Source organism: Astatotilapia calliptera, chromosome 23 (assembly GCF_964374335.1).
Source record: "Astatotilapia calliptera chromosome 23, fAstCal68.1, whole genome shotgun sequence".
In the NCBI taxonomy this organism is placed as follows: domain Eukaryota; kingdom Metazoa; phylum Chordata; class Actinopteri; order Cichliformes; family Cichlidae; genus Astatotilapia; species Astatotilapia calliptera.
This window is the reverse complement of record NC_137443.1, coordinates 966,531-980,920: the sequence shown is the minus strand read 5'-3', so window position 1 is coordinate 980,920 and position 14,390 is coordinate 966,531. Positions and strand designations below refer to the sequence as shown.

At 43.7% G+C, this 14,390-nt stretch overlaps 1 protein-coding gene across 1 annotated transcript in view; it reads left to right on the top strand.

The window, feature by feature from the left end:
* The first annotated feature begins 3,809 nt into the window (after positions 1–3,809).
* Positions 3,810–14,390, top strand: part of fbn3 (fibrillin 3) — a 66,516-nt gene continuing 55,935 nt past the window's right edge. The window contains exons 1-2 of the mRNA XM_026157845.2: positions 3,810–4,070; positions 7,381–7,696. Of these exons, the coding sequence (XP_026013630.2) occupies positions 7,518–7,696 (179 nt within the window). The 5' untranslated portion in view covers positions 3,810–4,070; positions 7,381–7,517. The remainder of the gene's footprint in view (positions 4,071–7,380; positions 7,697–14,390) is intronic.

The window sequence follows — 14,390 nt, the reverse complement described above, 5'->3', positions numbered from 1 at the left end:
GGCACACAGTAGGCACCATAATAGGCACAGACAGAGATGAGAACAGGCCTGTTGGTGGACAGGTACTCCCTTTGGAGAGGTCTCCTCACCTGTGGCGTATATGCCTCAATTAATTTGAATATAAATGAACACCTTAAAGTTTAATTGGTAGGAATCATAAAAAACTGCAGCAGCTCTGCCACGAACAACCTTTTAAACTGATGCTTTAAAATTACAGCTCTGTAGCAAGAGCATCTCCTTTACTTAAATACCTGTTGCCTTGAAGTCCCGCACTCATATCCTAGATAAGAGGACTAGGATGAGTCGAGGAAAGGTATCAAGGATGTGCCAACTGAGAGGTTAGAAGAGGAGCAAACAGCTCATAAAAGTCTGTTTTTCTTTTTTTCTTCCTATTCTGACATGTTTCAAATCATCAGATGTTATTATGAGCCATGCGTTTGTATTCTGAAGAGCACTTGGGTTATACAGGAGGACAGCGATGTGAAATACACAGACAAGTTCATCTGTGAACGGCTTAAAAGAAGAAAATGAAGGTTATGGAGTGGACTAGTCACAGTGCAGACTTCAGTAGGACCTCTAACAGGACATTCATGCTGGAAAAGCCTCCAGAGTGGCTGAATTAAAACAGCTCTGCGAAACAGAGTGGAGCCAAAATTCCTCCACAGTGATGTGAAAGACTCGTTGCCAGCAAACGCTTGATTGTAGTTCTTGCTGCCAAGAGTGGCACAACCAGCTATTAGGTTTGGGGGGGTCAATTACTTTTCCACACAGAGCCAGGTAGGTTTGGATAGTTTTGTTTCTCTTTAATAAATAAAGTCATCATTTTAAAAATGCATTTTTGTATTTATTCGGGTTATTTATGTCAAATATTAATATTAGTTTGATGGTTTGAAACCTAGAAGTGTCACAAACATGCAAATACAAGGCAAACATGCTTGTTCACTGTGTGTGCACTGTGCCTGCAGGAACCTCTGAACTAATGTGTTTTAGATGATAATGGGAATTTAAACTTTGTGAATGTTAACTGTTAGTTACCCAGTCGTACAGAGTAATAATACATAGCTTTGGTAAGATCACTCGTCCTGCGTGTGCACCAGTTTACCTCTATGGGCAGCAGTGCAGTACAGACTAATTCTGAATGAGAGGAAAGTGATTTGGCTCGGTAACGGCTCTCCTGGCTGGGATTAAAGATGATCTAAAAGCCTCCATCACGCACTGGTGGTCTCTAATGGTTCTTTCTTTTAGCACTGGGAGAGAATTCAGCCAGTACACAAGTGCAGGTGAAAGTAATTCCTTTGAGTTTACACAGTCATAGAGACACTGCTGAGTCTGTGAGTGATGATCAAAGCCGACATAGACATGGACTCTGTGAGGTGTGGGAACTGAAGCGTACGCGGGCTTTATGTGTGCGTGTCGTGAGCAGAGGGATGTTCATGTGAGGACTTTCAAACATCATCTGGTTCCTGTACTGGCTTGTCATCTCTCATATCGTGTCAGCTACAAGAGGAACCCCGAGCTCCACTCTACACCAGCGGCCGAGCTCCCACATTCCTGCTGGTTCGGAGCCAGACGGATGATGTAGTCTGGTCCGTGTGAAACAAATGGCTTTCTATTGTCACCACAACGCCGACCACGAGTCTCACAGGGACCATTTTTCAAGGAGTAATAATAAACCTGAAAGCTTCTTTTACCTTCTTATCTTGTAATGTGCAAGTGTTGAGCTGAACATCGTCCTTGACTGGAAAAATCAGTGCACACCATTCGTTGGTCATTCCATTCACTGCTCCTCCAGCCGTGCATTGTTACCTTTGGTCGACACATGGTAGGCCTGTGTGAGGGCGTGTTTACACATGTGTACAAATGTATGTGTGGAAAGTGACAGAGAGCGAGTGCAGAGAGGGGGGGGCAGTAAAAGTATGTCCCTGGGCTCCAAAAGTACAATGCACTCCAGACAGTGGTGTGTTTTCACTATAGCCAGATCAATGCTCGGCAAAATGTGGTCCTGTTTAGAGGGTGGAGACACACACACACACAATGAGCTTAATGCTCCTTGAGGGTCTTTGTTTCTAGTCGTCTCAGTCTTTCATTGTGTCAGTGTGAGACTGTGAGACTCCCCAAGAGCTCGTGCAGCACACTGCAAATCATCCTGGGTAACTCTGCTGCATGTCAAAAGCTGGTCCCACAGCATGCTGCATGTTCCCAACTAGAACATCCTGCCATGTCCAACAGCGTGAAGCAACTATGTGGAAGTTTGCGTGTCTATTTCAGCCTCCAAGGAGACAAAACGGCAACGCTGAGATCCGATTTAAGGGAATATGGCTTAATACTTTCATTGTTGTGTCAGGCATTTGGTGCCAAGTGCACACAAAGTCCATCAGTGAACACGATGTGGAAAAGGGTAACAATAAAACTTAAATACATCCCGTGATAATCACAAGTGGTTTTACATCATCTCTTCTCCGGAAATCCTCGCCGCCAGCATTCAGTTTGGCAAATTTAGATCATGCCGTGTCCCGCAGAGACAAAAAAGGATCGCGCACATGGTCGTAATTATCCAGCTTTGTTAATGTTCTCCTCGAAAACGGGCCGAAGATGTTACCACAAAGCTCCTTTGTCAGGCTTCGAGTGGAGGATGTTTAGGGAAATAAAAAGCATTTCCAGGTACCAGGTGTTGTGTAAAAATACTATTTATGACGCATACCAAACCGATGTGCGAACAACCAGACAAAGTGTCCCCTGTAAATACCCAATCGGCTCGTTCTCCTCCAAGGAGTTTGAGGTCATTGGAGGGCTTAGTGGTCACGTGGCAAAGGAGCATTTATACCCTGAGTATTCAGAAACATCAGTGGTTCCATTAAACCACACGGTGCTTCTTTTAACTCTGATAGCTCTCCAAACTAGGGTCAGGGTTAGGATATTCAGATGACTCGGAGGTGCTGTAATGCACCATGAAAGCCGTAACTCTTCACTGCCATCGTTTTTATCTGCACATCAAAAGTGACAAAAGTTTAAAAGTTGGTAAAAAGTTGGTTCTCAGTCATCTGGGTCACGTCGTCTCAGCTGCTTAAGAAGAAGGCAGCTGGTTCGTGACGACGTTTCATCCAAGACGTTTTTGAGGAACCTAAAGAAGATTTTTTTAAACTCAGGCACACCTCGCTTCCTTTATTATCTTTGCACATGCAGGCAAATTGGTCGGACACTGGCCTGAGCTCACTGACAGTGCAACTGCAATCCCACCTTTCCCCTTAGCAGTGAATTAGCTATGAAAATGCAACTGACTGCTGTGTTTAAGCCAAGATGAATCTTCATTTTCATGAGACTTTGTTTTAAAAGTCTCCTTTGTAGAACTGCCCTGAACCAGTTCAGCTCTGAGACCTCCTCAGCTGTCCTAACCAGTATAACCAAACATGAATGCTAACTTCCTACCAACACTTGTGGCAATAAAGGATGTGTCAGTCACTGGCAGTAAACAGATAAATCTGTTTGAACAGCAAGTGCACACTTGAAACTCTTGCTTTATACTTAGATGTAAATGAAAAATGAATTGTCTGTGATCAGAGCCACGTGTGAGGCTGTTGGATTTTTTAAAACGTTATATCTACAACGACCTAATCCCAGTATTTTAGGCTCTGATCACGAACATCATTAGAAACCATTTGGCAGTTTTGCCTCTGTCTCCACTCCTGATGTTGCGATTCGTTCGGCATCCAAGAATATTTCCTTTGAGGAACTCTTATCTCATCACTTGGTTTAGCCTGAAGGGGAGTTTTGTGCTCCGTGATGATAGTGGAGCTATGTCAGCCACAGTGTGGAGGTTTAGCTACTTGGCCCCTGTTATAACAACTCTAGGAGTCTTGAGGAATGTGGGTTTGTCCTGCAGTCCGTTACTACCCCCCTCTCGCCCAGTGTCTGCCTCACTCTGTGTCCCCTCCCCTCTCCCAAACAGGGCAATTCCCTAACTTTTCTCTTTTTCTCACAAGGCTATAGTTCAATATTCCACTCGGGGGCACATATCCTGTCTCGAATTCCGACGGGGCTCCTCGACGCCAAGGCACTCCAACTGCTGCAAGGTATTAGTACCTCTTGAGAACACTAAAATTTGCTTATCAATGGCTCTGACCATTCTTTCAGCAGCCCGTTGTTTCACGGAGATGATCTCTTTATATGCATGGCTGCCATCTGAAGATGCACAAAGGTAGATGGAAAAATGTAAGAATGCTAACGGATGAAGCGCGGATGCTGCACTTTTCTCTCTAACCGGCTTTTTGGTGTTAAAACGGGCTCGTCGCGTTTTACAGATAGTGCATTGCTCGCCTTGTTTGAGTTTTAGTGTGGTCTTAAGTTTCTAGCAGAGTATAGCGGAATGAAGAGCGCACTCACCTATTTTTCCATCTGTTGTGTTTCAACTAGTAGGAGTTGATGTTGTGTTTTTTCTCCATTCATAAAGTCGTGGTGGCGTGCAGATGTGTTTTCAGCGCGTCACTATCGTGGAAACTCTTATGTGCCTTTTTGGTCAGCTTGCAGCAGATGTCTTGAATGGCTGGTTTGCACTTTTTAAGAGTTGGGGACTGAACCAGACACACTTGTGCACAGCCTGCTCCAAATTATCGGTGCTTCTCTGTAGTGGATTAACAGCAGGCTTAAATGTACTTGTAATGTTGCACCTTAAGTAATTATTAACTGTTTAGGTGGAAAAGAGTGTAAACTGTGCTTGGTGTGATGTTTATCTCTAAGCAAATAGGCTCATTTTGTGTTAAAGGGCATGTTTTGCACCAGCGGTCCGACGATTAAACGATAATCCTGACGGATGCTTTACCTGCTTTATTTTGACAGCACGCTTGGAGAAGTGCTCGGCAGAGCTCGCTCTCCGTAATTGATCATGCATTTCTTTTGTTCGGCTCTGATCCCGCCTCCACACTCAGCTGCAGGGAGCGCAACATTTTGGTTTTCGAGGGATTTTTATTTGAATCGGTGTTTAGAACAAAAAGCGACGATTAAAAAAGGACGTCGCGTAAAAGTTGTGCCAGATTCATGTTTGGACGCGCTCCGGTTTTTTTTGCCTTAAAGAAACGGGAAATGTGAATTATAGTATAATAGTGGACAATTATATTCACATTTCTTTTTTCCTCAACATCCATCTCTTCCTGCCGGGTTTTGCCAGCACCTCTCCCCGTGTCTGAGCTCTGCATACTTGACTGAGTTCACGGCTCATCCATCTCTCCTCTTCCTTTAAGGATGTGGGGCCATATTTCTCCTGTATTCCGTGTCCAGCCCAGCTATGTGATGCGGTTGGACACTGGGTTTGCTGAGGTTGTATATCACAGGGAGCCCAGAGTTCCCCGTTAAACCCGTAGTCTGTGAGGAGGTAAAGAAGGAGCCTCACGGCTGTCTAATGCCGCTGGCGTCGAGATATTTTTCATTTGAATTTAGCCTAACGCCCTCAGGACTGAGCTGCACAGTTACATTTAGAAACCAAGGCTTCATAAATCACTTGATGAACACTGTATGAGTGAATAAATGTCTAATTGTTCTTTGTTTTCTTTCTGGTTGTGAAATGTGGCATTTTGACCCGACTGATCATGTGATACTGTACACGACTATCTAACCCTCAACTCCTGCGCTTTTCTCCCAGCACGCCGTTAGTCCTGCTCTCTAGCTCCCTCTGGTCTGAAGGCAGCCATTTGGACCAGTAGGAGTGTGAATGAAATCACAGCAGAAGTGCTTCAGTAGCTGTTAGATTTATGTTCTCAACAATAAAGTTTAGCTAAAGTTAAAGATAATATGTGTAAACGACACACTATCCTTTAAGGGACAGCAGTGTAAAAGCTTCTTCATGGTCCAGTGTCCCAAAGGGCAAAAATAACCTCCCCCTTCACTTTGTTTTAATTTTAATGAGTAAAATCTTTATTATCCTTTTTAATGCCAGTAAACAACACTGAACGCTGTATGTTTGACACACAGCATGTTTCTCTAATCAGTTTATGACCTCATTTCCCAGTTTTTGCAGTTTTCTGTGTCTGTTGAGTGATAAACTTGTTACGAGAAGGCTTTGAAGTGCAGTATACTGAAAACAGATTGCTAGAAGTCAGAATTTAAGTCTCTCTTCTCTTTCCTTGCGTGTCCACAAATCACATGTTTTCTATTGTCTTACTGTAACCGCCCAGCATCACAAAGGAAAAGAAGAAAAGAAGAAAATGAAATGCAAAGTGTTTTGCATCGGAGTATATCGTGTTCTCTTCACAGTGGTCAGAAATCTATGATGGGCATCATTTATTTCATCTGCTCATTACACAGGGTAGACGTGGAGCTTTAACGATTTATAAACTCACTTAATTAACTAGCAAAGTTATCATCATCAATAAGATACCATAAAATCGTTTATTGTAACAACATTACAAATTAAGAGTGTATGAAATTCAGATATGAAGCAGAGAAGTTGAAGTGGTGTTGTTAAACTCTCCTCATCCAAAGCTTTGCGAGGCCTGAGTGTAAATGTGAGGCTGTTAATACACCGCACTAAGATTAACAGCAGCTCTACACCATCGCCACGCCCACCAGAACCTACCGTGTAACCCGACATGCACCTCCCCCCGAAGTGTAACTACACATGACGCACAGGTGTCAGTGCCACTGTCCAACCTGTCAGGTTTCATCCTAGAAGCATAAATCTACTGTCTTCTTTGGCATGAACCTCTTGGGATGTAACTTTGGTGCTCTCAGAAGACCCAGACAGGGCAGCTTGCACGAGCAGCACTGTAAGATCAAGATGTCGTCTGAAAGTTCAAACGAGGAACAGATAAAACAGCTAAAATGTAAAATAATTGAAACTGCTGGCTTCTTGAAACATTGAAGTAGTTTAACTAGCTAACACTGTAAAGAAACAGATATAATAGCCAAAGATACTATAAAGGACTGATAAATGTAACATCTGCCACTTGAAGAATCAATGCTTAACCAAAACACCCCCCCAACCGGCTGCAGAAGAGGGCTTCCTGTTTAAAGGGAGGCTTTCCTTCCCACTGCTGTCAGGTTGTAGCTCATAGGGGCGATTGTTCGTGGGGGTCTTTACCTTACAATTTAAAGCACCTTGAGGCGACTGTTATGGTGATTTGGTGCTTTGAAAATAACATTGAATTGAACTAAAACACTGATGATGTGATGGAGTCACAGAGCTGATGTGAAACATAGTTAAGATGAACTTTTCTGTAATTAGCAGCGTTAAAAACATCTAATTTATTCAAATGAACTCAGGTCATTCTGGTGAAATGGGCCCATCTGAGAGGCCTGCAGAGTAAATCTGATGGAAAGGTGCTTCCTGTTAGACCAACGTCTGTGTTTAACTTGTCTCTTAACTTTAATATCCTTTCTTCCTCTGTCTAGCCCTTACTGTGGAGTGCACACCGTGATTTGGTCTGGATCCAGGTCCAGGTCCTGCTGCTCAGTCTGGGTCCGTAAAGTGAAGAGTCACGGAGTGAGCATCAGCACAGGAGGGACTCAGGTGGAGGTATAGCCGACCGATGGGATCTGGGAAGCTGACCCAGGCTCTGCTGGGATGGGTGGTGATGTGCCTCGGGGCGGTTCAGGTGGCTTGCAGTCAAACTGGGAATGGCCCGTACCAAGCTAGCCGCTTCACCGGCACCGTGGACCAGAGGGAGGCGCAGCGGGTTCGACGCCGCGGCCAAGAGACATTGAGAGGGTGAGAATCTGTGTGTTTTACTGTCAATGGCCAATCACAAACATAATACAGAGTCACATGGCACTGCAGGCTGAAATGAACCCAAAGTTCATGTAGCAACATTTGTCTCTGTGTCTGAACAAGGATCCAAACCATGAATGTTTCTCCGTCTTTGAGCTGCTGTGCTTCCTGGGCTCAGGCCGAGCCGAAGCCTTATACCTCAGGCCTTATACCAGAGCATGCTGCTGATACTACAGCGCTTTGTCAAAAACAGGACATTTGACATTAATAGACCGCTCGCCAGAATAAAATCTCCCGTGTTTTGTGGAACTTTCTATACAAGTCATGACCCAAATACCCCGACGTGTACTGGTTACGCTATACAAAGGTATTCAGGAATGTAAGGAGATTATAGGCCTCAGTGTTTAAAGTATTTAACAGAGAAATTCAGTGAGCTGGGAGGTGCAGTGCTGTGCAATAACATCAACCACTCCTCATTTCTTTATATTTTCCTTTTTCGAGCAGTAGTTCTTCTTTGTTGGAGGTCTTTCAAAGTTTTTCTTTGGGCTTTGGCTGCTTTTCGGAGTTTTCTGAGGACTGTCTTTTTCACTGTTAAACTACTTCATGCTGACCTTTAAATCATTCATGCATAAAAAGGCATCTAACATATGCCACGAGCCTGTGTTGTGCACCCAGACAAACACATATTTGTTCCCATTTCTTTAGCTGAGTATTTGAAAAATGCCAAACATGACACAGTTTGAACACCAAAGCATTTTACATCTGAACCTATGAATGTTTTTAAAGTGCTGTTTATTTGTCTGTGTGTGGGGAACATCCAGAAACATCATGTCAGCAGCCGCTCACCTCACCCTCCTGTTTCACTCTCTTTCACGTTGTTACCTAAACATCATGAATCAGGAACACACACGTTAGTGCATCAGAGTTTTTGTTGTGTATTTCACCTCTTCTTGACAAACAAAGAGTGTTTTGTTGGAGCCAGCTTCAGTGTCTGCATCAGTTGTTCCAGTCAGTCTCCCATCTGTCCCAGCTTACGGTTCCCCCGGTGCCAAGTCACAGGAAATGAGGTATTCGTATCACCCACGGGGGGTATGAAAAGGGCATTTGTTTCACCGTTGCAGGTGACGGAGCAGCTGAAGGAGTAACATGGGGCTGGAATGAAAGACAGCCGAGTACCAGAGAGGAAAACTATGAGCGCATAGCTGCAGGTTTTGAGTTGAGGCTTATTAGAAGTGCGGGGCGGCGTCACCGAGCCGGTGTTTTCTCTCACAACATGTCCAGCGCTGAACCACAAATAGGCCGGCCTGCCCGTCGCTCAGACTGACTCACGTGTTTGTCCTTGACATATTTAAAGGAGATAGGCCAAAGTGCACGACCCCTTTACCAATCCTACGACTTATCCTGCCTGACACAAATATAAGCACGGACATGTGATCAGCAATAATTCACATTCACAGTTCGTGTGACAGGCAGTGGAGAGAGAGGCACGAAATCAGGAGAGCCTTGCACAATAGCGCACTATTACCATCAAATAGAGTGCGGTTTCATGAGAACAAGTAACAAAAGCCTGCAGACTTTTTCCATTACATTGCTGAGCGAACCCCACAGTGTCAGGAATAAAATGCTCATGCAGCGATAGTTGCGCTGAAGTGAACTCACAGCATCTTTGCTTTGAAACTCGGGCGTGTTTAGGCTAAAAAAGGTCCGCTCGCACGCTGGGCTTGGGGCCACGGCGAGTACCACGAACCAGAGTTGTTTAACAAAACGCTGGACTTGGTTTCTGATTATTTTGATCGGATTACTTCGTGTGCCTCGGTGCGCCTGGTAACTGTCACTGAAATGATTCTTTTAAGCTGCCTCCCGTGTATTGCAGCGCTCCGGCCAAAGCTCACGAGCCCAAGTGTCGAATCTAGTTTCAGCTACACTCTGGGGGTCGTTGGCCCGAAGCGACGGCGGTTCATCCGACATCGGGTAAAATTAGTCATCTGCACATGAGCAGCTCTGGACGGAAGCCTCGAAAATGAAGAAATCTCATTGGTGACGAGTTTGGGCTGTTAGGCTTTTGTAGCGCGAGCTCAGTGTTTGTTGAGTTTCATGGCAGTTCATCCACACTGGGTCTGTATTCATGAGAGTGGTGCTAATCACAGCAGGCTGTCGGTAACTCGACGTTCACAGATTCTCCGTGTGGGTGATGCAGGCACGTCAGCCTAACGATGGTCATCACGTTGGCCTTGGGCTGAGGTGCAGTGTTTATTTGCTGGCTACAGCTACAACAACAACAACAACAACAACCTTTATTTATAGAGCACATTAAAAGCCTAGGCATACCAAAGTGCTTTACATAAAAGAAAAAAATTAAAAAAAATAAATAAATAAAATAATACAGTTAAGAGCATTAATATCAAATTAATAAGAACAGCAGACAATGTTCACAGATAAGAGCCACTAATAGAATAGACTGCAGCACATAGGTTAAACAGACTCTATGCCGCCATGATAGAGAACAACAAGAAAGAAAGAAATAATAAAAATAAATGCAATGAATCGCAGCTAACAAGTCAACATTTAACAAGTAGTGAAGGCAAGTTTAAAGAGATAAGTTTTAAGCCGTGCTTTAAAGGAGTAAATGGAATCAGACTCCCGGATGCCAATCGGGAGGCTGTTCCATAACACAGGTGCAGCAACAGCAAACGATCGATCGCCTCTAGATTTCAATCGAGATCTAGACTGAACTAACAATGACTGCGAGGATGACCTTAAAGTCCTAGCAGGGGCATAGGGGGTTAAAAGTTCCTTAAGATAAATTGGTGCTGTATTATTGATAATTTTAAAAGTAAACAGCAGAATTTTAAATTGAATACGGTATTTGATAGGTAACCAATGCAGTTCAGCAAGAACAGGAGTAATATGGTCAAACTTCTTGGTTTTAGTTAGAATACGTGCCGCAGCATTCTGAACTATCTGTAGTCTATGTAGAAGGGTAACATGGAGACCAGTATAAAGTGAGTTACAATAATCTAATTTCGACGTTACAAAAGCATGGATAAGCTTTTCTAAGTCATTATACGGGATATAGTGTCTGGCCCTGGAGATAAGGCGAAGCTGATAAAAGCTAGATCTGACAACAGCAGACACCTGTTTATCAAGTTTAAGGGAGCTGTCAAACATGACACCCAGATTCCTAACAGTATCAGAAAAAGAGCTAGTAAGAAAGCCAGCTCCAGATCCCCTGGTCTGTCTCCGGCAGTGCTGGGTTTGATGTTGACTGACTGATTTATGTGCTCCCGCAGCACACCGCACCCTGGCACCGCCTCATGTGAAGGCGGGATCGAATCCGAGCTGGCCGGCTCCGTGTCCCACCTGCTTTACTTAAATCTGTGATTGACTAACTCAAACGAGTGTATCATTTCTTTATCATTTAGTAAGACTGCTCGTACGTTCGGGCTGAAAAGTCTTGCTTCATGATTTCTTTCACCGTTTTAACTTAGCCCTGCTCGGCAGCTCCTCGCCCGGCTGAGATGCTGGCAAACCGGCAGCCAGTCGGCCTCAAACCAGAGGATTACATTTAGTTACTTTCCAGGATGATGTCAATACCACCCTGATGGCCTGGATGGGGTCCTCTATTTACAGACTGCCTTGGCATGTGCCTGATTTGAAACAGAATAAAGAACGATTTTGGATATCGAAACGGTTTCACCTCAGACCTGCAGGAGTGTGAGTGCTTTCAGAGCACAGGAAAGAAAGTCCCTCTTAAAAATATAGCCACAGAGTTTCCCTTTCTCTTTTCTGCACATTCGGGTCCGTTTTGGGATTTTATGCTCGCTGCGAGTGAGCTGACAGGATTATCTGGGACAGCTGATTGGCGTGTGGCTCCTGCTTAATGTCAGACTGCGTGAAAAGACTTAGCCACAAGTTTCCTTCCTTCTTCTGATATGTACGCACAAGAAAACACATTTGTGTAGCTGTATTTGTTTTAGAGATGGCACGATACCACTTTTTTATGTCCGATACCGATACCGATATCATAAATTTGGATATCTGCCGATACCGATATGAATCCGATATAGTGTTTTTTAATCAACAAAACTGTTTTTTAAAATATCTTGCTGCATTTTGCAAGTCTGCAAGTTCATACTCAAGTTTAAAACAACAACTACACTAAAGCTATTCTGTTATACCTGTATACAAAAAAAATATTTCATAGTTCAGCAATACTGATCAATCTAATAAACTTAGACCTACACCATCCTCCCTATTCTGGTATTTTAAAGAGTACTTAGCGTAAATATTAAGCAACCTAACTAATAGGGTTCCAACTCCCAGCAACAACAAAAATAAATAAATAAAAAATAGGGAACCACCCCTCACGCTCCACCTCATGATGCTTAATCGACGTAATCAACCTTAATTTGATGCAGTGTGAAAAAAAATACACAGAAATCAATTATTTTTCAAGAAATATTAAATAGATTCAACATCTTTCTTCAACAAAATTGCAGACTGCACAGATGGTACCTTCCCAAAGTAAAAAGTACTATAGCTTACTAGGGTATATATATTAGACTTAATAGTCACTATATACAGTAATTGACTTCTATTCATTTTACATCAAATTAAAACTTTGGGTGTCAGATAATTATTTATTAAAAGCTAGACATTTTAAATGAGAATAAGAAAGAAAAGTATGTCTTTGTGCCCCCTTTTCCCTGTTCATGCCCTATCGGCCCCCCTGGCTAAACTTTGCTAGATCCGCCCCTGCACAGTTACCAGCCGTCAGCTACGTAGAAAAAGATCCTCGAGTAGAAAGTAATAATAAATACATTCTAACAACAGCTGATCAAGCTTAAACGTGCTGCTGTTGTTCAGCCGCTGGTTTGCTCTTTCTGGCGCAAAGTGGACCAAAAACAAACAAAAGAGACTCACAACAGAAAAGCCGATCAGCTGATCATTTAAGCAGTTTCATGATTGAAGTAGCAGCCGGAGAGCGAGAGGCAGTCGCTCGTTAAGCTTAACGTGGGAATGCTTTAAAAACATTCAGAGATGGACTTACACACTTGCTTTACTTCTCTCGGGATAACTTTGTCGGAGATGAAATGCCAGGTTGCTAGCGAAGCTCCAAATGCTATCCAGACCACCGACAGGTCCCGCATGCCACAGCTGCTCTATCACGTGATGCATACTGCTCCGACGTTCTGAGGTGAGTTACGGCGTGTTGCAAGTTTTGTGAGGTGCTTTCGTGATATTTAATGGATCGGATTACATTTTTTATTTTTCTCCGATATCCGATCCAGTAATTTAGGTCAGTATCGGACCGATACCGATACGTAATATCGGATCGGTCCATCTCTAATTTGTTTTACAATTACCTTTGTTCAATTAGTCCATGTTTCTTCACAAGAAGCACTTTTCATGGCATGAATAATCTCTGCCCACAGAAACATAATCACTTCTTTTTATATCAAAGCAATAAGAACAAACACTCGCGCTGGGCCTACAAAACCACAAACACAGACAGTTACTGTAAAACTTTATCTCCCTCAGTCCTTCTGACTGACGCAGGATAAAACAGATTTATTGTAGTTCCTGCTCCGCTTTGATCGCTCAGCGTTTAGCATCTTCAGAGTTCCTCCTTTTTTTATTCCAGTCTGTTCTTCAGTTTTTAATTTTCTCGCTTGCCTGAGTTTCTTTCCAGGTTTTAAACTTTTCTTCAGCTGCTTTGAAAGCATCAGACATTGAATCATTTTGCACATATTTAAGGGCTTAAACGTGTCATTCGAGCTGGGCCAGAGTTTTCCTCCTTTGTCTGTTGCACATTATGTTTTCCAGCTTGTTAAAGCCGACTCATAAAAAGTTACCGATCATCGTCAGCTTCGTATCTGTCTGCAGCTCATTTTCTCACATTTCTTTATCGTCAGACTCATTGACTCGTTTGTAGAGAAACGGGCTGTTTGAGGCTTCAGGCGTCTGAACCTGTGACCAGTACAATCACAAGCGTACGTGGGCAAAGACACCGTGAACTGAATGAGTCAGCCCGGCGTCGTGAGTCCGCCTGCTCTGCACTGGCCAACGCAGATCAGGGTGACTAATTTTCTCAGCATACCAGGTTTCTGGGCCACTTCCCTGTAACTTTGCCTTCATTCTTCACTTTCCTTTGGATGAGGTGGCAGCTATTTCCCTTTTGTTATTATTAATGGCAGTTAATGAGCGATCCACAGGACGGGGGTTAGCTTCAAAGGCAGCAACATGGCCACAGAAGAGTTCACCTGTTGTAGTTTTAGCTGTGAGAACAGTAGGACGTTTCAATTTTGGGGGGAACCCCCCGGGGCTTAAACTCCTTTTTATGGCAGTTTTTCATTTCGCTCTTGGTTCGTCCTGTAAAGCCTCCTCTGTGCAACGGGAGACAAGGCGCTGACCCAGAGGAAAGAGGTGAAAGAAAGAGGAAAGAAAACAAACCAGAGCTTCTGACCTCGGGGTCGCGCCCTCGTAATTCGTTGTATATTGACATCAGGTCAGCGGAAAATCGTCAGTGCCGCGTGAAGGAATGGATCAGGAAACAATTTTGCTCGCGAGCGCTCGTTAGGCGTCGGCATTTAGATTCTTGCTGTGTCCATTTCTGAACTTCGGTTTGTGTGTTTGCAGAAATGCAGCCCCCACTCAGGGTCCGTGCAGCTCGCGCTGCTCTTTGCTTCGTTTT